The 25004-nt window shown below is 38.6% G+C and overlaps 1 protein-coding gene across 7 annotated transcripts in view; it reads left to right on the top strand.

Annotated features, from left to right (window-relative positions):
* LOC136425743 (protein prune homolog 2-like) overlaps positions 1–25004 on the top strand; it is a 45233-nt gene that overhangs the window by 5005 nt on the left and 15224 nt on the right. For 6 of the 7 annotated variants that reach the window (XR_010754119.1, XM_066414687.1, XM_066414688.1 and 3 more), the window contains exons 3-10: positions 2495–2599; positions 3110–3509; positions 4966–5121; positions 7509–7603; positions 11475–11633; positions 12133–16239; positions 16664–16757; positions 18236–18320. Coding sequence is in view for 6 of the 7 variants with exons in the window: in XM_066414687.1 (XP_066270784.1) it covers positions 2495–2599; positions 3110–3509; positions 4966–5121; positions 7509–7603; positions 11475–11633; positions 12133–16239; positions 16664–16757; positions 18236–18320 (5201 nt within the window). In the remaining variant the exon portion in view is untranslated. The remainder of the gene's footprint in view (positions 1–2494; positions 2600–3109; positions 3510–4965; positions 5122–7508; positions 7604–11474; positions 11634–12132; positions 16240–16663; positions 16758–18235; positions 18321–25004) is intronic. The other variant, XM_066414684.1, reaches the window with a different exon arrangement.

Genomic DNA, 25004 nt, shown 5'->3' on the forward strand with positions numbered 1-25004 from the left:
GTATAACTATAAGTTAGAATGGGGCTAAGGCTTTCTGAGGGGGAATTTACTGCAGGTCACAGTTGCCATATGCCGTATGTGCCCAGTAGCATCCCTGGTCAATTAGAACTTTATACTTGTCAGAGAATCCGCTCCCCAGGGTAAGGGGGTGCATGGTCAGGACATGGGGGCATAGGGCCCCTGCAACCCCCTTTAGACAACCCCTGATGATATTATAACTACATGTAAAAGATTATGAAGAGAGTTGTTTCAGCATGATACATTGGGTGATTAAACCAATTAGAGTTTTGACTGTTCAGTGTATTAACTTGTACAACCGTAAAATTACATTTTATTACTCCATATGGCATATGATGATAGTTACTGTTGTAACAACTGTTATTAATTAAACAGTCAGTGACTAAATCTCTAATCAAGAATGAATTCAGTAATATTTTTAAACATTGTAAACATATTGTAAACGGGTTAGAAAAGTGACATATCAACTGATTTAATTTGTTTCGTTGTGTGATGGTATAACATGCAGTTATAAAATTGTGTCTGACCTAAATTATAATTATTCGGAATAGAAAATAGCAATCCCTAGATGGAGATGAATAATAATCATTCTATTCATCAAAATAAGCATATTGTATTTTTTTAGAGTACAAAGTCTGGTCCATCCCTAAGTTTCAGTCTGTCCCTGCCCCTCCTCCCTGCCAGTGAGGTCAGATGCTTTAGTCCAAAGGCCAGGTTGTGTCTGTAACTTGTTTGTCTGGAGTCTACATACAAATATCAAACATGGCGCATTCAGCTGAAGGGTGCAGCATGTGAAAGTGTAACTGGTACACTGTTTTTTTCCAGATGAACAGTTTGTGCACAAACAATCTTCATTCTGAATCGAAAAATAATTGAGATGAAATTTAACCAGTACACCTGAGTATATTAGTTTTCTTTTATTGTGCATGAAATTGAAAGAACAAACAAGCAGCTGAAATTAATCTATTAGACAATTTCTTATACTTAAAGCAGTGTTGACAAAAAAAGTATAACAATTAATATCAAACCCCTAACAGCAAACCCTACAAGGCTGAAACCTTGACCTGGTAGGGTCCTACTTAACACGGTCACTGATCTTGACATCTAAGACTAAAGATATTCCAGTTGTACATTGCTGTGGTCTATTTTTGTCTCAAGTCACAAGTTCCATTCATGACTGATTGACATCGTCAATGCAATAACTGTCATCTGATTATAAACTGATATCATTGCCAAGAATATTTGATCGAAGATAGCAGGCTTCACTGACCCCCTCTTCAATTTCAATTTCTAAGATCTTACTCGATCACTGGTGACCATTTCCTCTACACATGTACAATTGCTGACCTTTGCTTAATTGATATCCTTCTTCTCCACCAAAATCTATATGTAAGAAGGGCAAGAATCTCATCACCCATTCACAGAATGCTATCGGAGCATTTTCTCATAAATTATGCAAATTTCAAAAACATTCTTCTCTGATATTTGTGATAATGTTTCCAGACCCCCTCCTTCTTTCACACAGAACAAATGGTAAAATCTATTAATCCATGTTATAATGTTGTTAGCAAAATTACAAACCAAACAACAAATACTGGTAAGATAATACAGTTTATAATATGCGGACATGCATGGTATTATATGATACATATATTATGATCTGCTTGGTGCGTCTGACAAGGAAGTAAAAGATTTATTACATTACAATATTAGGTATGAATTTTTACCTATATATCTGCACATCAAGCTGAAGGTCATTTTCAATTAGAAATCAGCAGCAAGGTTATTTCTGCTTGAGTAAGGTGGTCACGAAAATTTCATAAATATAAGTTGTTAATTTCATGGTTAATTTCTGAATTTGATCTTGATACGCCCCAAAAGGGATTTATCGTATATCCGCATTTAGTAAGTTGATACCAAATATATGAAAGACGTCAGGGTAGTAATGCAAAGTGTTTGACCTTGATGTTGAAGGTTGTTATGTAGGGCATTGAGATCCAAAAATAATTAGTTTACGTTCTTGTCCTTAAAGTTCATTTGAAGGACTGCCTTTCCAATTATGGACTTATTCTCGACCCCTCCTACATTTTGACAGTGAAAATTTTGATTGGAGTACCTTGACTAAATTTCAAGGAGGAACCTGGTTATGTGTACATTATATGTGACTGTATGATAATAAAAAAATCAAATTTCCATGATAGTTGATGATAATATAGAATAGTTTCAGGCTAATTGCTGGAGGTTTAAAGTTGAAGAAAAATACAATTGAACATTAAGTCCCCTATCAGCTTTATGCCAAACTGCACGTAACATTTTTTTCTAAAAAAAAACATAGATATTTTATTGGCAAAGCCAATTGCATTTTGAGAGCATGTATCTTGTTATTCAATGTTACAAATGAAATTGTTATTACTAGATATTAAGTACATATTGATGTTGTGGCTTATCCTTCATTGTTTCTTACATATACTTGCAGGGTTCGCCTGAACAGTACTCCAAGTTCCATGTAGTAATAGGGAATGAAGCCTGTGATCTGGACTCCACAGTTTCTGCCTTGGCTTATGCCTTCTTTTTGCACAAGGTACGTCATTTTGTTGATCTGGACAATAGCACAATTTGAATGTTACAAAGAAGAATGACCACTTTATTCATTGAACCTGCATATGCTATCTTATTATGACATGTACACAAGAACAGATTGCTATGATTTTAAAGTAATTCTATCCAAGCATACAATTGCAACTTGTATAGTGTCGCTACAGGTCTCTAGCTAGGATTTATAGACAGCAGGGAGCTCGAGGGCATCTGAAAACAATTACCCTGTAGCTTTGCATGTCAATCCCATGTTGTCCCAGGGTATGGTATGAGGAAAAAAGAACAGTGTGTGGAAAAAAATGTACTATGTAATTTCAGAGAAATAGGGTGTACTCCGGCCCTAGGAGTACCCTGCAAAAAGAGGGTGTCTAATTTCTTTGTTTTCTCAGTGTAAGGCATCCAAAAGATGCCCTGACGCCCTGCTAGCTAATAAACTGTGTTGCTATGAAAAGAACAATTCGTGCAGCACTTTTAATTTTTCTTTCCTTCCTTCCAGACTGCTGCTATTGATGACACAAGTGTTGCACACGTCCCCGTACTCAACATCCCCCGCGCCGACCTCCCGCTTCGCACGGAAACAACGTTCTTCCTCGCACAGCAGGAGATTCCCGCGGACTCTCTAACCTTCCGCGACGACATCAACCTCACATCGCTGCATGCAAACGACAAACTATCGCTGACTCTGGTAGACCACAACGTTATTAGGGCGCGAGAAGACCAGGATTTAGAGTCAGCGGTTGTTGAGGTTATAGACCACCATAAAGACGAGAGACCGGAAAGCGATGCTTGTGACAAAACGGTTGAAACAGTCGGATCCTGTACAACTCTGGTAGCAGAGAAGATTCTAGAGAAAGATGCAACTGTTATGGACAAGCAACTTGCAGCATTGCTCATGGGTAAACTTTTATTTGTACTATTAGGAAAAAAATCTGATTGAATAGATATAAGTGACTGTGCACAGTTGTCTACATACTACATGTACCTATTTTAAACTATATTTCTTCTATGTGAAAATGCAATTAATTATTTTGTTACAATTCTTGTGTGTATGTGTGTGACAATGTCCATTATGTATACTTGTATGTGTGTGTGTGTGTGTGTGTGTGTGTGTTTGAGTGTGCGTATGTTTGTGTGTGAGTGTGCATGTTTGTGTGTGAGTGAGCGAGTATGAATGTACGTACAAGTAGTTACTCATTTCAACACCATCTGTGTACTAATCAAACTATAATTTATAAATTATAAGCACATGTAATATTATATTCTTGTACTTGTATCACAAGTTATTTCAACCTCCTAAGGGACCTTGCTTGTACATTTTGAATGTTGCATTTGTTTCTTTCAATATGAAATGTTCTAGGTTCCAAAAAAAGATATTCTCAATACATGTTTATTTCAAAAGCAAGATATTGATATTTTGTGACAGCCACCTGAATATTGGAATATTCGTATCACATAATTTTTGTAGCATTGATTTTGATAATATGCCATGCATGTACATGTACAACGTATGCTGTGGTACTGGAATCCATTACAGTCCACTCCTAACATTGTTGTGCCTGGGGCAAAGAAAGGCCAAGGTTAATCAGAAGTCATCTTATCGACCCAAGTTCCCAAGTAAATCAAGTAATGTACCTGGCATCAAATGTGCACAATCTCTGTGTTGGCTGAATGCTTGTTTAAGCCATCTGAGAAAAATCTAACATAATCTCTCTGTTCAATTATGAGACAAACAATCATTGAATTGAATTATACTTTACCGCTGCTGAATTTTTTTGTTTTCTTGTGCCTAAATTCTGTCATATTAGGGAAAAAATTGAATTTATTGGAAATTCTGAAAAAAATCTGACATAATCTCTCCTTTCAAATGAGACAGACAATTGAATTGTACTTAACCACGGCTGAATTTTTGTTCGATGCCTAAATATCATATTATGAAAAAAGGTAAAATTTATAATTATTGGAAATTGTAATAAAAACCAATTTGTTACCAATACGTCATCATTGCAAAAAATGATATTCTTATCTTTATTCATAAATTGTGTATGACTACAACTTGTACAAGGATAAAAGTCCAAAAGAAACTGCTATAGTGCCCAAAATCAACATCTTACCCATACTAGCACACGACATGCCAAAGTACATACAAATGCATCAAACAAAGGGATCTTGACTTATAGCTGCGAACACACACTGTCAGACACAATCAACCGCAAAATCCCTGTAGGAGGTGAACCTCTTTCAAGGAGGTAAAAAACAGTGAAAAATTTCTACATACTGTTGACTTGAGAACATACTCTCACTAGCATTTTCCCACGATTCTTCCCATCCCTAACAATATTTTTCCCATTCCAGGTACGATTCTTGTAGACACAGTAAACCGTTCGGCGGAGGCTCAGAAGGTCACACCAAAAGACGAAGACATTCTGGAGAGACTTAAAGATTTCTGCCCTGAGGTGGATGAAGGGAAATTGTTCCAAAGCATACAGGATGCTAAGTTTGATATATCAGGTACGACTACGAAATGTCCATTGGAAAATATCCACTCATCATTGTAGTTTTTCTTCTTTATCCAAAATTGTTTGTAGCTATGGGGCAAGTTTTGAATTCTCCAGGTAAGGCGACACCAATTTAATTTCTTGTTTGACAGAATTTTTAAAAAAATGCTAGATTGGAAAATCAACATGAAAACAGAATCCCAGAGGTAAGTTTGTACTTTGGTGCACACAGTTTCAGGGAGTGAACAGGGTCAAGTGCAAGTTTTCACCCTAGCCTTCTGTTTTCATGATGTCCACGTACAACAACAAAAAATCCGTTAACCAAGAAATTAGATTGGTGTGGCCTAAGGTTGAGGAAATAAATGTTACCCTACCAAACCTAGCAAAAACTTGCCGACCCTAGCCCTTTTTTGGTGGTTGACCGCTGGCAACTTGGCAAGGGACACAAAATTTTTGATCTGAAATATGACTGATGAAATTCAAAACAGACTTCCTGTATTTCACACTAAAATGTAAATCATAAGAGTAAAGCTTTGAACAGTTGGTGTAAGAATGTGTATCAAATATTGTACTTCTTTGTTCAGTTTATTGGTATACTTGTCCTTGTACATTATGCATATCTGTATGACAACAATATGATTCTGAATATAACGCAGTGTCATAATGTATTTTACATGATTGTTAAACTGTATGAGTTGGATTTATTTGGCCGAAATCAACACCAAAAAAACAAAGATCCAGGTCACGTCCAAGTTCTGCTGCAGTACCAAGGTCACATACCAGGGGGCCCAAAATCAACCATGACCTTCGGCTTCACAACACCTATCCACATACCAAATATCATTGTAATCCATCAAGAGGCTCTTGGGTTATGCTGACTGGAGTGGTGCGGAAACACAAACAGACAGACAAACAGACAGACAGACACACCCAAAGCAATATCTCCATTTTTCATGGAGATAAAAAGATAGAATCCCTCCCTACCCAACCCTAAGTTTTTCTTAACCATAATAGGAAACACATAATTTTTTTCCTAGGCCTAACAGAAAATATCTGATTCTAAGTAATAATTTTTCTTCCTTATCCAAAGCTGTTTGTAGCTATAGGGCTGGTTTTGAATTTCTCCGATGATTGAATCTGGTTGCACTTCAATTTATTTTAGCCCAGCCTACGGATGATTGATTGAAGTACTCTTCAGTAATCTGATTGGTGCAAGTAAGACCCTACTCGGAGGCTTTCCAGTGATTTGTGTTTGGTATCTCTTTGCCCAGAGGATTATTCCAGAAATCCCAGAGCATTATTCCAAAAGATATATATAATACCTTTAGGATTCCGTAAACTTACTGCTTGTGGTTTAGATTGAAGTTGGTTGATAATTATATATTAAGTAGCATTTCTTGAAATATCAACTTTGAAGACAGATTGCATACTAAAATGTGAGCTTTGGGAACCTTCAAAAATATGTTGAATATAATATGAATATAAAATATATATTGGTATAAAAAAAATATATATTGAATAGAACTTTTACAAGATCTTTACATGACTTTAGAAAGGGAAAATTTTAAGTCATGTACATATAACACTTTGCATTTGCTTGTTCCTTGTCTAATTATGATATATGATGATTATGATGCATGTGAAAACTTTTAGTTTTAGTACAGCTTACACAAATCTATTTCCCTCAGACATTAGAAAAGAACACATTGAGAAGACATAGTGAAAACTATGAGGGCTATGAGGAAATCTTGAATCTTACTGCATTTACTAAATGTAACTCCTTGAAACTGTGTGTACCAAAGTACAGACTTTCCCCTCAGACTCTGTTTTCATGTTAACCTTCTCCCTGCTGCCAAACTCTGTAACCAATAGAGAATGGGGTGCCAAACGGCTACTTCAGTGTACTAAAGGTTAAGCTTCCACTTGAGCATCATGTTCCTAAATCTGAGAAGCAAGAAATTTGATACCTGTGGCTTTTAGTAATTATAGCACTTCTAATGGATACCACGTTCTAGACAGCTAGAGCATTTGAAGGATGGCTACTGGCATGTTGCATCCAAATTCTATCACTTCATTGACCCCAATACCATCACTAGATGAGAACTATATTACCAACCTTAAGTGTTTTTATGACATTTATGACATGCCATTACCATGTATGTATTCCCTCTAGTTGTTTTAGGAATATTCCATTTCACTCAAGGGAGGATTATACTCTAGGCAGTGTTATGTTTGTTCATGATATTGTACGTGACTCATTTTTGTATAGATATTCACAAGACTGAAAGTGATGTTATATTACTAATTTGTAGCAAATGTAATTTGCTGTACATGTACATAGTACATAAATGATGCATTGTATGATAGGATTTATCTAATACATTGCCCCCCTCCCCACAGAGCTTTCTGTACCAGACTTACTGAGGAAGGATCTGAAGTCCATCTCCAATAATGATGTCACCATCGCTATGGCTTCTATCACCATGGATTTGGAGGTATGATTCGGTCTGTGTTAGGCCATGTTGACTTTGATTAAATGGATTACATCCTCTGGGAACCCCAAAACTGATGCAAGTGTGCGAATAAGAAAAGGTTTGGGAAAAAAAAAAGTTGGCTTCATTATGAAATTTACGTGGTCAGAAAGATTGAAAAAATAACTAACAAAGTACATGGTATAGTGAATTATAGATTCTTCATTTTCATTTCTTCTTTGCCTTTAGAATTGATTTTGGCGTTCTGACATTAGTATCGTTTTCCAATATTTTTTGCTGCATTTCATGGTATAGTCTTGCAGCTGCTTTGTATGAAACTATGATTTATAGTATACATGTATATGTCAAAAACTCTAACTTTTTTTTAAACAGACGAAAAGTGATGCACCCGCGGATGTCATTCAAATAATAAAATCAACATGACCTTATCAGAGACTGAATAAAATCATGTAATCAAATATGATTTTGAAATGGAAATTGACAAAGAATTGGATGAAGGTGAGATTTCAGAAACTAGAAAATAATTTGAAAATGTTGATATTTGCTGATGTAAAGACTAATCTAGCTAAGTCTCACCACAAATTCAATTCATTTCAGAATTTCAATAACTGAAGGGACTACCCACCACTGACATAACCAGAGAAATCTACTCATATCTACTCAGCTCTAGATTTTTTCTAACATCTCAATTTCCACGCAAACCCACACACACGTACTGGTCTAATAAACTTTTGATCTGATTCTAATATTTTCCATGTTATAATATGCCATCTTAATTGTCAAAAATCCATCTTAGATATTTTTCTGACATCTCAATTTCAGCAGCTATTAAACTCACACAAACACTCTGGTATTGGTTTGATCTGAATCTAATCTATTCTATCTTACGTTGTATAACATGCCATTTTTGTCTGTCAAAATGATCGATGGATTGTCTTCCACAAGAGCAGCAAAAATCTGTCAAATATGATGGGAAAATGATTTTATAACAGTCAACAAATAATGACAGTGAAATTCAATTTAAAACCTTTCTTGGTGATGAAGATCACATTGCTGTTGCACTGAGGATACATTTAAAGTACCTGCAAGCAAAATGAATTTTTTTTTGGTACTATTTTCACAATTTATAATAAACCTCCTTCTCACATTCTTCTTGGCCCATCCCCGTATACAATATTTATACCAACGTTTCCAATATTTTCACAACAAACAAACTCCACAGATGAAAATTTTGACATTACGACCCATAAATAAACAACGCAGTTTGCAGTCACAACACATCCTTATTTGCTAAAACAAAAAACACACACTCAAAAAGTAGGGTGTGGGAATTTACTGTCAATTATATACTGTAATTGCAGAAATGTTCATGGTGGTTTTATGTTCGCAGTTTTTGCAGTGAACTTTCTACCACGAACTTTAAAACCACAGCGAAAAGCCGTTCCTTTGTGTGACTGTAGCACTACTATTGTTTCAAATGCGAACTTAAACCCACCGCGAATACTCCATTTTCTGAGACTCTAACGCAAAATCAAGTCCCCGTGAACATTTCTGCATTTACAGTAGATCAGATCTAGAAAAAAAAAACAGATGGCCGAAAATTCAATACAGGGTGGGTGGTACTGTACATGTACATATGCCCTTTGTGTGTGTGGGCCGTAGTGAAGTCAGACCTATGCATTATTTATGAAATAACGTCAGTTACACCCATGGTGGTAAAGATCGCAGTATCCATTGAAATAACTGTCAATTGGGAGACTTGAAAATCCAACACAACTTATTAAATGTAACGCCAGTTGTTCTGAATTGTATAACCCAATTGCTTGGTGATTTTTCAATGCTTCTATCCATGAGTTATACTATTAGTACTGTAAATGCAGAAGTATTCGCGGTGGTTTTATGTTCGCAGTTTTCAAGTTACGCTCTTTGCCGTGAACTTAAAACCACTGGGATTTTTTTGCCCTCCTACCCCCTTGTCTATTTACTGTTTCAAACACGAACTTAAAACCACCACGAACACTCCATTTTTTCCCTACCACAAAATTAAAACCTTGCAAACTTATTAATACATTTACAGTATATAGGATAAGTATGTCTTGAAATTTTCATATTCTTATAACATTCAGCTGTACTGAATATATAACCCAATTACAAGGTGATTTTTCAATGCTTCTATCTAGTTATACTTGGCTAAGTATGTCTTAGAATCTTCATATTTCATGATATAAGGAAGTATTGATCTAAGGTGTCAACTGACGTTGGTCATATTGAATTTAAGACAGCGAATATCGAATCACATGTAATGCTACCCGGGATGACTTATTGGATGATACAGATTACGCATTGGCCATAAATTTTGACGGTCTAATGCTTTTTTCTATCGTCATTCAGACAAATGATACTCATATTAAGATCATATTAAGAATTTGGAAGACTTGTAATGTCTACTTGCGCAAAAATTACTTTGTATAAGTGATAGTTTCATATTTCCTGTATGCCCAATTATTACTAAAATTTATTTTCCTCAGTCATTGTCTAAGGCATAGTTATTACCTTGTACTAAGCCTTTAAGAATATTCATACATTTGGACAGAAAATATTTTATTGCATGGATAGGAAAGTAATTATTAAATCTTATTGGGAATGAAAATCTAAACCCTCACCCACTTAATACTTTTTTCCTAAATTATAACAGAAAAACTGTGGCTTTTGTTCTCTTCTGTTGAAATATGTCTTTTTTTTAATTTGCAAAATTAATGTAGGAAAGAACTCTAAACAACATCCTAATTGAGCTAGGGTTAATCTACTGTAACAGAACCTTGCTAAATGGATTACATGACTTTGTACATGTACAGTATGAGTGTCCATAATATATATTTTTACGGAAGAGTAAGAATTCTAATTACTTTCTACTAGTGCATGTACTTGTGTGAGCTATTATAAAGAATAATGACAGTAGGTATGGTAAATCTAGGGAGCAGTTAGTTAATAACATTCATAGATTGCAGATCACTGCTTGCAATGCTGGAAGTCAGGCCCTTAAATCAATTTAAGTAAACAGGACTCAGTATCCAATCACTCTGCAGTTCCTAAAGGTCGTCTGTTCAGAGATGCCCTTGTGGGGTCCCCCTGTGTGTGACTCCCAGTGTGATCTGTTTGTCGGATCTATTAAGGCAATGATCTGTCATGATTGAGGATCTGATTGAATTTGGAACTGCAGCTGCATTATAAGGTGTAGTGACAAATTATAGGGTCACATTTCCAAACCAGGACTGTTTGCAGAAACGAAAAATAAATCAAAGTGTGCGTGAAGACATACACACAAAGTATTATATTATGCTGATGACTATTTCTTGTAAAATATGCTCTGTGTGTTGTGTTTTTTGTTTCCACAAACTACCCGGCCCGGCCTCAGTTTGGAAATGTGACCCTAGCATAGATTGTGCATGTAGGGCCGCAGCTCCCCCTAGAGGCAAGCAGAAGAAATGCAGGACAAGCCTCATCTATTCTTTCTTAGCAAGGCTTTTGATTCCAAGTTACCTTGAGTTTGTGAAAACGGTCTGTTTGTTTTTCCTGGTGTGTGTTTGCACTTATTTGAGTGGCAGGATGTGAAGTGGAAAATGGTGTAACTGGAGACTTGCAGGGTTGGAAGGCCGGTTTGCCCCGGGGCCAACATAAGGCTTGGCCCTGGTCAAAAGTCCCCCAGAAAGGCAGGAACATGCATATACAGAAATACTGAGAAATTTACAATGATAACCGAAAGCTCAGCAAGAAATTCACAAAAACTCTCAATATTTCACGGAATTATGACTCAGAGATCTTTGATTTCTTGTTATACTAATAGATTTCCTATTCCTTTGCTCTTTTTTCCCAGGAATTGTTGGACAAGCCAAACCTAATAGAGTCTATGAAGGAGTTCTGCTCCAGGCAGAATGCTAAGGTCCTGGTTGTCATGACGATAGCCACAAACAAGACAGGAGGCATGGAACGTCAGCTGGCCGTGTACAGTGAAGACAACATCCTCAGAGAGAGGGTGAGAAAGAGACCTGAAAATTTCTTTATTTATTATTTCTTAAAACCTTCTGTATAAATAGAAGTACATTTAAATTTGTACAAATCCTTTTTATGCATAATTGAAAACCAGTCTGTTGAAATATTTGAACATGAATAAACTATGGTCTACATAAAATATAGCAAAACATCTCTGACCTAAACAAGTGTTGCTATTGCTAGGCTGAAAAAAAGCTTCGTGTGCAGTGGGTGGGTGACATTTTTGTCAAGACAGTACTGTAACAGAAACTGTGAAAATGTTTATGCTCTAGAAAGTAGGATAAAACTAAATTTGATTTATCAGGATTGATTTGGCATCAACATAATGGCATCAACCCATGTTGTCTTAATACTATGACATGTAGAATGCTGCAGATAATATATTGGCACCTTGTTGCAAAATGTTATACAATTTTTAAGCATGCGTAGTGTGTAGGTGAATGTCCCCAACCCTGTTTGATACCATTTCTGTGTTTTTACAGGTGTCTGTATCGTTACAGGTGGCTGAAACACTTGACACGGCCACACACGTTACCCTCGGCTTGTCTCACTTCGAGACCGGCATCCCCACCCTGCGAGCCTATCACCAAGGCAACGTCGCCGCCTCTCGGAAAAAAGTCCTCCCCATCCTACAAGATTTCCTTGAGACGCCATTTCAGGAGCCGTCCAAGCCACACCTTACTGGAAGCAGGGGCTTGTTCTCTCCTGAAAGTTCAGACACAGGGTTCGATAAGACACCGGATAGCGACAGCTCGGAACATGAAGCGTGGTCGCCTATGAAGCATTCGGACAGTGGCCTTTTATCCGACGACTTATTAGACAAGGAGCAAGGAAAACCTGACAGTGTAGCGAATGTTGACGTGGAATTATTTGGTGGAAGTAGTGTTGAAGCATCAAGTACAGGAATGCAACTCGAGGTACAAAATGATAATCTGCTCATGTTTTCGCCTGACCCCTCCCCTATGTTGGAACTACCCAACTCTAGTAGCCAGATTTCTGGAAATCTGTTGGGAATATCAGATGAAGCATCACCTAACACAAGCTGCCCACGCACCCCACCAAATAGTTTCATCGACTCGACGCTAAACAACCAGAATTTCGACCAAATGAAGTTCACGACGGAAGAGTTCATGGAGAGAATGAAGAGGAAAAGCGAAAGCGAGGAGTTTGCCGACTTTGATCCGATAGCGTCAAAGGAGGTTGACATCACGGAAAAGGACATCGATCTCATGCAGTTGCCGACAGAGGCAACGGGTAACGTTGTGGCATACCTCTTTGCTCAAGAAATGGTGAGCAAAGTTGGTAAAGACCTTGAACCTCTACACTTGGGAGAAAGCACTGACAGCCAGCAAGGCACAGATGCTAGTAGTCTAGAGATTCTCCGCGATGACTCAGATTTAAATGAATCCAAAGACAGGGCCAACCCTTTCATGGATAAAACACCTGTCGTTGAAACAATGCCAGACCCGTTTGGTTCCGGGGATCCCTTTGGTCTCGGTTTAGACCCATTCTCGTCCGGGGGTGCTTTTGGCGAGTCGTCACCGATTGACAGTAGCAACCCGTTTGGCGATAATTTCACTCCCTCTCCAGTGAAACTACAGCCAGATGTCTTAGGAAACGGGCTCGTTGACACCTTGGTAGAAACTCAAGAACAACCAAAAGCTGAAGAAACGACGAAATCAGACAGCCAGGAAAATCCTTTCACCGATCCTGACTTCTGGAGTTCTGGTACTAAAGAGAACACAGCAGCTGATCTGCTCGGCGATGACCCCTTTGGTCTCAAGGAAATACCGCCTGATGATTTTGACAAACAATCCAGCTCATCAGGTAACTCAATCAACAACCCCTTTATGGATGACTTCAGTAATATTGAGCAAGACCTTGATGCCACACATGCTAAAAAGGAGCAAGGATCTGCCTCACCAAACCCTTTCCTTGAAGACTTAGAGGTTATTCCTGAAGAAAATAAAGCAGAAGAAAAGATTGAAAGCGATCCTTCAGATCTGCTTGAAGGTGATGTCATATCAACATCTACTGCTGAATCATCAAGAAATGACTTGACCAATCAGCAACAAGAAGTCAAAGAAGCAAAAGATGAATCAGCCAATCAGAGTACAGGGGCCTTATTAGATGTTTTTGGTTCTTTCCCTCCAAGTATAGAGGACCCAGCCGGCAGTAGTCCATTCTTTGACACTGAAGAAGTCCTTGACGAAGCACTACAAACCGAGAGTACTCCGAAAGCAGAGGACAAAAGGGAAGCATGGACACCGCTTTACTCTATAGAGTCTTTGGACGCGGAATCGGAGCAGAGCACGATTACTGAGACGTCGCCAGACAGCATAACAAGCCCTGTCTCAAGTCGTCTTCTAGACGTGATGTCCCCTACGTCGTCCGAGTACAAGTCTGCTACAGAGTCTCTCGGTGCCATCACAGGTTCCATCACTCAGAGCAAAACTGAGGTTACGGAGTCATGGCAAAGCGGAATTACAAGCCCTGTCGCAAGCCGTCTTCTCGATGTTACGTCCCCTACCTTGTCCGACTACAAGTCTGCTACAGAGTCTCTTGGTGCGATGACTCAAAGTTCCATCACTCAAAGCGAAAGCGAGGTTACGGAGTCGTGGCAAAGCGGAATTACAAGCCCTGTCGCAAGTCGTCTTCTCGACGTTACATCACCTACCTTGTCCGACTACAAGTCTGCTACAGAGTCTCTTGGTGCGATGACTCAAAGTTCCATCACTCAAAGCGAAAGCGACCAGTTCTTCTCCGCCACAAGTCCATCAGAAGAAAACGTCTCAGCTCTTGAGTCGCCCCCTCCCGAAGTGAATGAACTTGAAGATCTAGAGCACATTGAAGACATGCAGAAAAAGGATGACTCGAGTGATGACATGTCCTCCAGCCCTGGAAAGATGTCGGACGCAACCGACTCCTCCGAAAGTTCCAACTCCTATTCTCTGGAGAGCTCGGAACCAGCAAACACAGAGTTCATGTTCTCCAAGGCTCCTACAGAAGTCATAAAAGAAGAAGATGAAGAAGAAGAAGAAGAAGATGATGAACAGAAAACCCCAGTTGCACCAAGTCAAGGGTTAGACCTTTTAGGACAAGATCTAGCTACGACTGAAAAGTTCAACCCGTTTCTGGCAAAAACGCCTATTGAAATGCCAAAGGAAAACCCCTTTGGACCTAGTTCCCTCAAAGAGGTTGAAGAAAGCAGCCAGTATCCGGCTCTTGATATTTTCAGCTTCGATCCGATGCACACAGTAGACTACAGGCAAGAAGAAGAGACATCAAAGTTTACATCCTCTGAGGTTGTCACTGGAGACTCCTTTGTACCAGGGGAGCCTGAAGAAGACCAGAAAGCATATTCTTTTGGCGATGTTAACACAGAACAGTTTGCCGAGGAACTCTCCTCACAGATTGTGGGTTCCGGATTGTCCGAGTCTATCCAAGAAGTAAAGACAGTCGAGAAGCAACCAAGTTTGGAGGAAGAAAGCACTGAGAGGTTTGCAGAGAACCTGACATCGGACGTTCTCCGTAAGGCTGTCATGGCCTCCCTGAAGACTGCTGAGTCGATCGAGCAAGCCATTGAGACTCAGGACACACATGAGAGCTTTGTGGAAGACACGCTCGAACTCCCAAGCCCTATAACAGAAGAACACTCCGATAACGATAACCAAGCGGCGGAAGAGTTTGCTGAGATGCTGACAAGCCAGGTCATGAAGGATGCTACGAACAAGGATCAAGCTGCGACCGCTGTCGCCGAACGCCTTACAAAGATTGCCTTTGAGCAGGCGGCGAGGGAAGGACTGGAGCTGGACCAGTTTGCAGAGGACGTCACAAGTGCCGTGTTACAGCAGGCTGTAACGATGGACCGCGATGAATCTGCGGATGACCAGGATCTGACCCCACAGTCGCAAGACCACACCATGCAGTCCTTTGCCGCTGTGGGAGAGTCTCTGGCAGCGGTGCAAACGGCAATGAAGGCAACTCTACAGACAGCTGAGTCAATTGACGTGGCTATCAGCAAAACGGAAGCAAAGGAGGCGTTCGCCAGGGGTTTCTCACAGTTAAAGGAAAGCGAAGAGGATCTATCCAGCCCCTTGTCTGATGGCTACCCAGCCATGGATAGCTCCACAACTGACGACACTTCCACCACGTACAGCATTAGCAGTACGCCTCAACTCACGTCTCCGGAGACACCGGTAAAGACGTTTCCCGAGCTCAGCGGACCGTGGCAGGAGTCAGACAAGGTGGAACTGGTCGGAACCAGGGAAGAACCAGATGGAACTAGCGAAGACTTCAACGCTGAGACACCCTTGCCCAGTGATCAACTGCCTACAAGTGGAGAGACTGTTGAGGATTTGTTTGGATCCAAACAACCAGAGACAACCGTTGTGATTGAAGGAACTGTGATGAAGGATGTCGAAGAGATGCAGGGAGCGGTAGGGGGTGTCGGGATCCTGGAAGTTCCCACGGTCAGCGTACAGAAGGCCAGTCCCATCCACACACCGACAGACCACGACCTGGCGTTTATACCGAGGGAGTTACGGGAGTCTGGCGCAGAAACTGGAGAAGCTGAACAGATGCCAGGGGTGAGTGGATATGTTACAAGTTGTATGTCACACTTTTGTGTTGTGTAAATATTATGTGCAATTGTGTATGATACGCATCTTTGTTTAGACATGAAGCCTTTTGTTATTCTTTTACTTCCAAATAAAGATTGCGAAATTTTGAAATCTGGAATCAACTTAAAGTCAGCACAAACCTGTTAAGTTTCTGAACAGTGTGTGTCTGTGTGTACGTGTGTGTGTGTGTGTGAGAAAGGCTACTCGTCTACAGCAAAATAGTAGGTTTTGCTGTTAGTGACGAAAGAACTAGAAAAGAGGAAAGCTCTGAAACAACAACGAAATGCTAAATTGATAGGAATATGAACCTAAACAACTCATTTGAAGCTCTGGTTTCTCTTTATACTGTATGGATTTTTTTAAGTCTGTGTCTCTGATTCTATTTATCCAGGAACCCCTCACTTCATCATCCCCCAAGACATCAGTAATGAGTCACCCCCTGGCTGGATCAGCCCCTCCTACTCCTGAACACACAGCACAACCAGGTGTGGAATACAACCTTTACTTTTTTCAATCAGAATCTTTAAAGTCAACTGTTTTAAACTGCCACATTGCATGACATATACATGTAGGGAACTGATTCGTTCAAGCCACTTTTCACTGGGCCATATAACTAAGATTGTAATGCAAATGGCGTTCTTCATTATGATGACACATTGTGTTAGATGTTTGATATTGTTTTGTATTCATGGAAAAGTATAGCACACCATAGCAATAGCAAAAACAATGTACGTGTAATACTAACTTATAAATTGATGATGATTTTTGGTGATTTAATTTATGGGAAATCTAGGAATTCTTTAAGGGTCTTAACCATTACGAGATAAGGCACTGAACTTAGCAGCTTTCATTTGAACTACACTCTATCGACAAGCATGTAAATCTTACCATAGGATTGTGACAAATGGGCATAAAGGTATAGCGATACTAGTATTTGTTCTATGTTGTCAGCCTGGATAGTCCAAGGTACCGGTGCATTTTTGTCACACTATTAGAACCAGCTGCTATGAACATGATGGTTCTTGGAAGGGGAGGAAGTCTAGCCCTGTGTTGTCTAGCCCTGTGTCAGTGACCCTGTCAATCAAACAACCATCACTTGTCTCCCTGAGACATTTTTAGACCTCTCCCTGAGTTCCCTGTACTGAACTGGAAGTTACATCAGATTCTGTATCTGCTATAATCCCGTATGTAGAATATCTATAGTAACCACAGACTACAATGTACAAGTAGGTTTGTGTTTTGATAGGGGTAGAGTAGATCTAGAGAATATAATCATTATGGTAGTTTCTAAAATATCTTTTTGAATTTCTTCCTGGTGAACTGTTGAATTATTGTAGTATCCAGTATTTGATTATACTGCTGCAGGGTTCCCTGGCACAAGTGTGGGTAGCAGTCAGTGTATATCATGAATATTGTATGTTTTGCCAACTTGAACTTCATCTAGCCATGTCTCTGAGGACACGAACAGACATGCTATGCATGATACACTGTACACATGGGGAAAATTCAATCAGATTCTGAAAACCCTCCCTGCCAAATGCTTGTCACTGTGAGAAATATAATGTACAAGATTACAGTCAGGGCAACCATTGGTTTTTGTCAGTGTAGTCAAAAAAGATATACTGTAATTGTAAAGACAGAAATGTTTGTGGGGATTTAATTTCCCGGTAGGGGAAAAATTGAGTGTTCACAGTGTTTTTGAGGTCGCATTTGAAACTATATATAGTCATACGATGGAACGGCTTTTTGCGCTGGTTTTAAGTTCTCGGTAAAGAGTTCACCGCGAAATCCGCGAACATAAATCCACCGCGAACATTTCTGCATTTACAGTATTTATATAAACAGTGCTTTTGGTGCTAACTGAGTCAGACATCCTTATCACTTTGATGTATGATAATCAGTGACATACAGGCTGTTGTGTGAGTCAGATAAGTATAAGCGGCTTCCTGTGTTTCCTTCTCAGAGTCCTCTCCGCGCCGGGAACGCTCCAGTCACGTGATGGAAGGGGTCGCCGTACAGGAGGAATGGCAAGACGACGAACTTCCAGGGTAAGGCAGTCCTGTATCTTGATTAACATTACTTTAATTTAGATTCTTTTTAAAGGCATCCAGAGCATTTTATGAGGCTTGAAACTTGACTTAAAAAAACCAAATTTCTAGTCATTCCTACACATAGTAGGTTTCACTGACACTATACCATTACATATTGAAATTAAAGGAGCAAAGATTCGATGTCGTTGTGTGGTGAGAACTGATAGAAAATTTTAGCCCTAATAGACTGATCCTGACTGTCCATCACAATTAGCGGTTCGACCAATGAGAGAGTGACTGCATGTCCGTCAAATATTTGCATTTTTATGTTTTGATTTTGCATTTCGTTTGACGGAGGTGGGCGGGGCTATGGTATCGGCCTATTTACACTAGGCGCGTGAAACTAAAAGATCACCATGTAGCTTATTTTTGTGCCGCTTTTGAGCACTTTTGATAAGAAATCCGCACGCAAATGTGGCATTAAATGTCAATTTCATAAAAATTTCAGCAACTAGATTATTTTTAGTTTGCAAGCCTCATAAAATGCTTTGGGTGCCTTTAAGTCACCTTCACGAAATTGGAGGTAATACAATTATGTAGTTTTGGGTTCGTCTATGGCTGGGCGCCTGTGGTTCCGACACTGTATCTCAAGAATGGTGCAAGCGATTGCGATAATATTTTGTATGTGGGTAGGTGTTGTGAACCTGAAGGTAAAGATTGATTTTGGGCCTCCTGGTGCCTGAGCTTGGTACTGCAGCAGTACTTAGGTTTTTGTATCTCTGGTCATGGACATGCTGTGGTCTTGATTATTTGGTAGCAGATAACTTTTAAAGTAAGGAAGAAGTAGTGCAGGTTTGGGCCGCCTAGCAGTGTGTTTTCAGTGTTTTGACGATGACAGTTTTTGTAGGGACTTCTCACCGTAAACGTATCACACCACAAACCTATGTCCTGTCTTCCATTGTGTTACTGCAATGATCCTTTCAACTGTGAACTATAACAGAGACTGCAAACTCTTGATGTGCCACAAAATTAAACAAGACTTTCAATGTGCCACAAATTAAATGAATCTACAGCAAGCAATCGCCTACAAATTCTTAACTTTACTGTAACAGTCACTCTACCATTAGTTTTGTGGAATTCAATGACTAGCATTTATTGATGCCAACTTATTGAAGATGTATGGTTGTGTATTATTTTGGACTACAATTCAGAATCATGTAGTTTATTTCAAATTACATGTTGTACTGTTGGTTATTGTGACAACATGTAGAAGTTTGTATTGACTATTTTGAAGTTTAGCAATAAGCCTCAATTTTATTTTTATTCCATGAATCATTTGGTGTTCATCCCTATAGGTTTTTCAATAGTAAGAATTGTACAAATTTTTATCAATAAAGAACTTGAGTGCCAAGAACCTTGTATCAATTTAACATCGCCCATCCAAGATAAGCTCCCATCACGTCAGAGCTCTGCATTCTTCGTAATCCTCTTCTATTGATACCCTGTCTGGAGGAAAGTAAAGCCACAAGTCTCGTGACAACATCGTTCTTAAATTGGAACACCGTGACAGTCGCTATCTTTACTTGCGTGTGACCCAGTGCTCTTCAGTAATGCATAGTCGACTTAATCAACACTGAGAACCCAGATGACACAGTCGTGACGTCAGCGGGCCATGATTAGTTGCCACGGCAACAGATGATGTCCGTTGTCTCCATGGAGGTTTCGGCCGAGAAATTGCTGGGCTGTTTCTGGTAACGACGTTGTTGTGTGACGTGAAAGCCCCCTCCTTATGTGTCTTAAATATTTTATGACGCAGAAAGATATTGTTATCTGTTTTATTTGTGTTAGCTCTTGTGACGCACATATGTAGGAGGTCATATGACTAATATGTGCTACATATATGGTAGGCTTGGAGCACTTGATATTGACGGGTGATTTATTACATGTATTAGATTGGATCCAGGGCTTTGTAGGTTGGGGGGCACAAAGGGGGGGATTCATAATCAACTGTAGGTTAGTGTCATGTATGGGTTACATGCCTGGGAAGAAATAGATATCATGGTGTTTATATTAGATATTTTGTATTGCTTCTCCCATATAGTCATTGGTTAGTGTCTATGTATGGAATGAATGAAAATATAGTTATGAATTTAAAAAAGCTCTAGCTGATAATTTGCTATTCGTATCATACAGGGATATCACAAGAAGCAAAGATCAAACTTGTTGTCCACTTGACTTACAATTTATTATATTTCATGAAAGAGATTAATAGTACAGAATATCAGAACTGTTACAGTAGTAGACTTTGCGTTGTACCATGTTTCCTGGTTTTTATGCATGTCTAGTTTATCTAACATGCATTTCCTTTTAGTCACATACCATATTTTCTATAAAAAAATGTGCATATCTACAAGTAAAGCATTGTCCTTTTCATCGATAAAGTAATTCATCATAGCATACATGACTATTGTACATGCATATGCTCTTAGATGTCCTGTCGAATGCATTAGGGAAAATATTATAAGTAGTATGGAAAGCGGATTGTTGTGTAGGGGATTTAAACGGACACTGTTCACTGTCCTAAGGTGATTGTCACAAAGCAGAAAAATTGATCGGCAGTAATACATCTGGTGTTATCTCAATCATTGCACGATTTTTAGAGATCGTCCGATGTTCGCAACTCCCCAAACCCCGTGATTGGTTAGATTTTCAGGTCAATAATACAAAAACATTGTACACTTCAGTCTGAGGCAATTTTTGATTTTGGCAACGATATCAACAAATACGGCTAAAGCTCAAACGCCCGACTGTTTCAAAATCATATCCAGTTGCTTGAGTAACTGTGTTTTGGCGTATCTCATTACCTGAATGTCTTGAACCTTCGTCAACGTACAGCGAAAGCTCGTTGACTGTGCTTTACTAAATGTCAACCAAATGTCCCTTGTACTTGTAGTGACTGTTCTCTGTCCACAAGCACATGTACCCAGGGGCCATGTTTCTGTCATCTAAACAAATACCAGGCTGATTTGTTCTGGCATCTGAAGTGCTGTTAGCTCCTGACCAACTGATAGAACATTTTTGGCCGCATGCCCACACCTTGTGACACAGAAACAGTGCCAACGAAAGGAAATTTCATTACCGCTGTATGGAATAAAATGGCTTTGACAATTTGGTAATGACTGGCTGCTAGGACCCAGAGAGAAATTACAATAAATCATTCCACCAACCGTTCCCTCTTTAATCATAGATCTCATGAGAAAATTTCAGAACTGATGATTGTTAAGAAGTGGTGTTTGTATTTAGAATCTTTTTAAATGGCAATTCTTGATGGAAGACTTTATTTTGTTTTTTGTTTAACAATATCAAAGAAATTAATTTAAAAAGTAAATTCTAAGAAAATGATGCATTGAACAAATACCGTGAATCTTGTAAACTATACTACTAGTACTGTTTATTGCTGACCAGAATAGAATTCAAAATTTACATGACCTAGAAAATGACTTTTTTAATGTATTTATGGCAGTCAACCATTGATATTATTGAGCTTCACACTAATCCATTCATGTTATCAGGAAACTGCTAATATCATTTTAATATCAAGAACAAAAAGGATTCATTTAGATTCTGTGCAGCTGTCTTCCAAAGATATCACTGATTCTTAGAACTGTTTTGAATTCTAAGAGGATGTGAAATTGTCAGTTGTTTCTGGTAGCTGCCTGTGGTTATGTGACCTTTTCCTGGTACGTTACATGTGGTTGAGTGAGTTGTGTCCCGGGGCATAAAATATTAATCTAAGGCTTGAGGGCCACAAAAGGATTTATCCATCAAAAGAATATATAAACAGAGTAGCTCATAAGTATATAACTAGCAATATGAAAAATATGATATGGTCAAAGCAGTCTTTATCATACTTAAAGACTTATTTCCTAAATTTATTTATCCTGGGGGAAATTTAGTTGTATCTCATCTTTAACTCTGGTAAACAGATGGTAAAGGGAAACTACAAAATCTTTCAAACGAATTTGTCAAATACCGCAATTTGAAAAATATGATATATTCAAATAAGTCTTTATCTTTATGATTTATTTACTTAATATTTTATTTATCCTAGAGGAAAATTGAACTGTTTCTGAACCTCTGGTAAACAGATGGTCGAGGGAAACTACAAAATCTTTCAAACAAATTCGTCAAATACAGCAATTTGAAATATGATATATTCATCTAATATGATTTATTTATCTAATATTTTATTTATCCTAGAGGAAAATTTAGCTGTTTCTGAAGCTCTGGCAAACAGATGGTCGAGGGAAACTACAAAATCTTTCAAACGAATTCGTCAAATATAGACACATCGGTTAATGACGTGTGTCATTAATCCAAAGAGGATATACGGGTCATGAAGCACCATGCATAAATTGCCATGCTGGGTAATTGCCCATGTATTATACAGTGCATTCCCCCCTTTCTTCCCCCTCAGAATTCCACAGCATTCCGACAGTTATTGATTTTTCGCGGAATTCCGTGGTCGGAATACGCCAGGATAGTTCCCGGGATTTTCCAGTTATTCCAGTGCGTTGCCACTTGAATCTTGCATTGCCGCATCACTTGACAGTGTCGGATTCAAATTTCCTGTATCTAACCTTGGTGAAGGTCATGCACGCATAACGCGGGAATCAGCTTTTCAAGATGGCTGCCTGTAATCAGTGTTACTTGCAGTTTTTCCCTCGGTGATGGTCGTAGCCGCTTACCGATCGCGATGGGCTCATTGTAGGTTTGACGTTCAAATATCATTTCTATGTCTAACCATGTTTTCTATATTCCTCCCACAGTATACTTATAGTAAGTATTTTAGCATAGTCAGCTTTTTAGGTAATCTGCCCTTAGGCTTTACCTTTGTGTAATAATCCTCTTCATATATAGCCCCTTTTCAAGGCAATTTTCCAAGTGGAATCATTTAATAGTAATTTCCTCTTTGCCATGACTGAATCATTGATTGCTGGATTGCGTTTTCTATAGTTTGTAGCCAATTTGTGGTACTATAAAAGGCTTTTACACATTCACTAGTTTTGAGTTCGTAGGAATTCGGAGCAGGTGTTGTAAATTGGAACGGGAATGACCAATTGATTTTTTTGTGGTCTCATGGAAAGAAAGACCAGCTGAGGCCCAGAATAGGGTAGAATGTACATGTAGAAGGTCATTTTGCCTAGATATTACATTTAAGCCTGCACAGAATGCCTAAGGTTTCATTATAGAACAGCTCAAATGAAGAAATGAAAAAAATAGAGTTTAGAAAATTATACCGGTTTATCTTATGCGCTTGTGTGTAATTAGATATATTAGCCTAAAGGGGATATTTAACCTTGGTTTGTTTCCCTTGTTGATACATATGATGTTTCTAAAATAGTCTCAATACTCCCTTGGGTACTATGTTATTCAGGAATTTACCAATCTCTACAATCAACATACAGCATCTAACAGTTGCCTGAAATATCTATTTTGAAATTTAGAAGCTGTGTTACATTGCAGTTATACTGCACTGTTTATGTTTAACAGATACCTGTATAAAAACTGTCTAGTAGTTATTTTGCCACCATTATTAATATTATGTAAGCCAGGGTGAACAATTTTCCTACTAAAAACCTAGGAAAACCTGAAGTGCATATTAATGATTTTGAAATGTTAGAATCGAATGGATTTGACTCTCTTGCTGTTGATAGATTGTTAGCTTTACAATGTAAACTTATGTTTTGAAAATATTCTATTTTTCTACTTGATTGATCTACAAAATTGATAAGCCCTACAGGTCAAGAGGATTTTTTTAGATTATGGAGAGCATGTCCAAGTGGATTTGTTCTAGTGCCTTACCAAAATAGCACCCTTTTAGCACTCATAAGTTAATCCGTGTCCATATAGGACACAACCGTAGTACCTTTCAGAAAAACATCACTCAAGACAAATCAAAAGATAACCATACATTTTCGATGTTTATTTACATTTCATTAAAATCTATCATGTTGTTTCATCAGTGCTTTGATTTTCGATGTACAACAGTTTTTGATAGAGTATGGAAAGAGGGTTACTGTTATGTGCATTTAGTAAAAAACTGATTTTTCATTATCATTCAAGGACAGCTACAGTGTAGTCCAGTCATGCATACACTCCTGTATCATTTTGATAGGCCACATTCAAGACTTGTGTTTCCTTGGTTTAGAATATTTTATGCTAAAAGTGACAACAGGACATTGCCAAGATAAATAATACAGATCCCGAAGAGAAAAACATATTCCCTATAGTAATGCTTTGTGTACTGTATCCTAAAACCAAGCTGTTGTTTTGAGGTACAAACTTTCTCCTTAATCCAGCATAAAGATCCCTTTCCATGGCCTCAGCCCAAAAGTATTTCCCCTTACGGCAAGTTTAATCTATCTAAAGCCACTGGATTACCTTTCTGCCTCAAAACCATCCCTGCAAGACTAAATGTAATTATGAAAGCTTTTCCAGGCTTTTCTACTGACAAGCATGCCTTTTTCGTCCTCAACGGTACCTTATTTGATGTTAATTTGCACATTCTAAAATGATACCAAAGTCCCCTTGCAATAGCCTGTGTTTAAAATGTGTTTAACTGTACAATGTGCGTAACGTTTTTTTTAGCAATTACTACTAGTAGACATACAGTTGTATATTAGGCAGTCACATACCCAA

The sequence above is a fragment of the Branchiostoma lanceolatum genome, chromosome 19 (genome assembly GCF_035083965.1).
Source record: "Branchiostoma lanceolatum isolate klBraLanc5 chromosome 19, klBraLanc5.hap2, whole genome shotgun sequence".
Classification (NCBI taxonomy): Eukaryota; Metazoa; Chordata; class Leptocardii; order Amphioxiformes; family Branchiostomatidae; genus Branchiostoma; species Branchiostoma lanceolatum.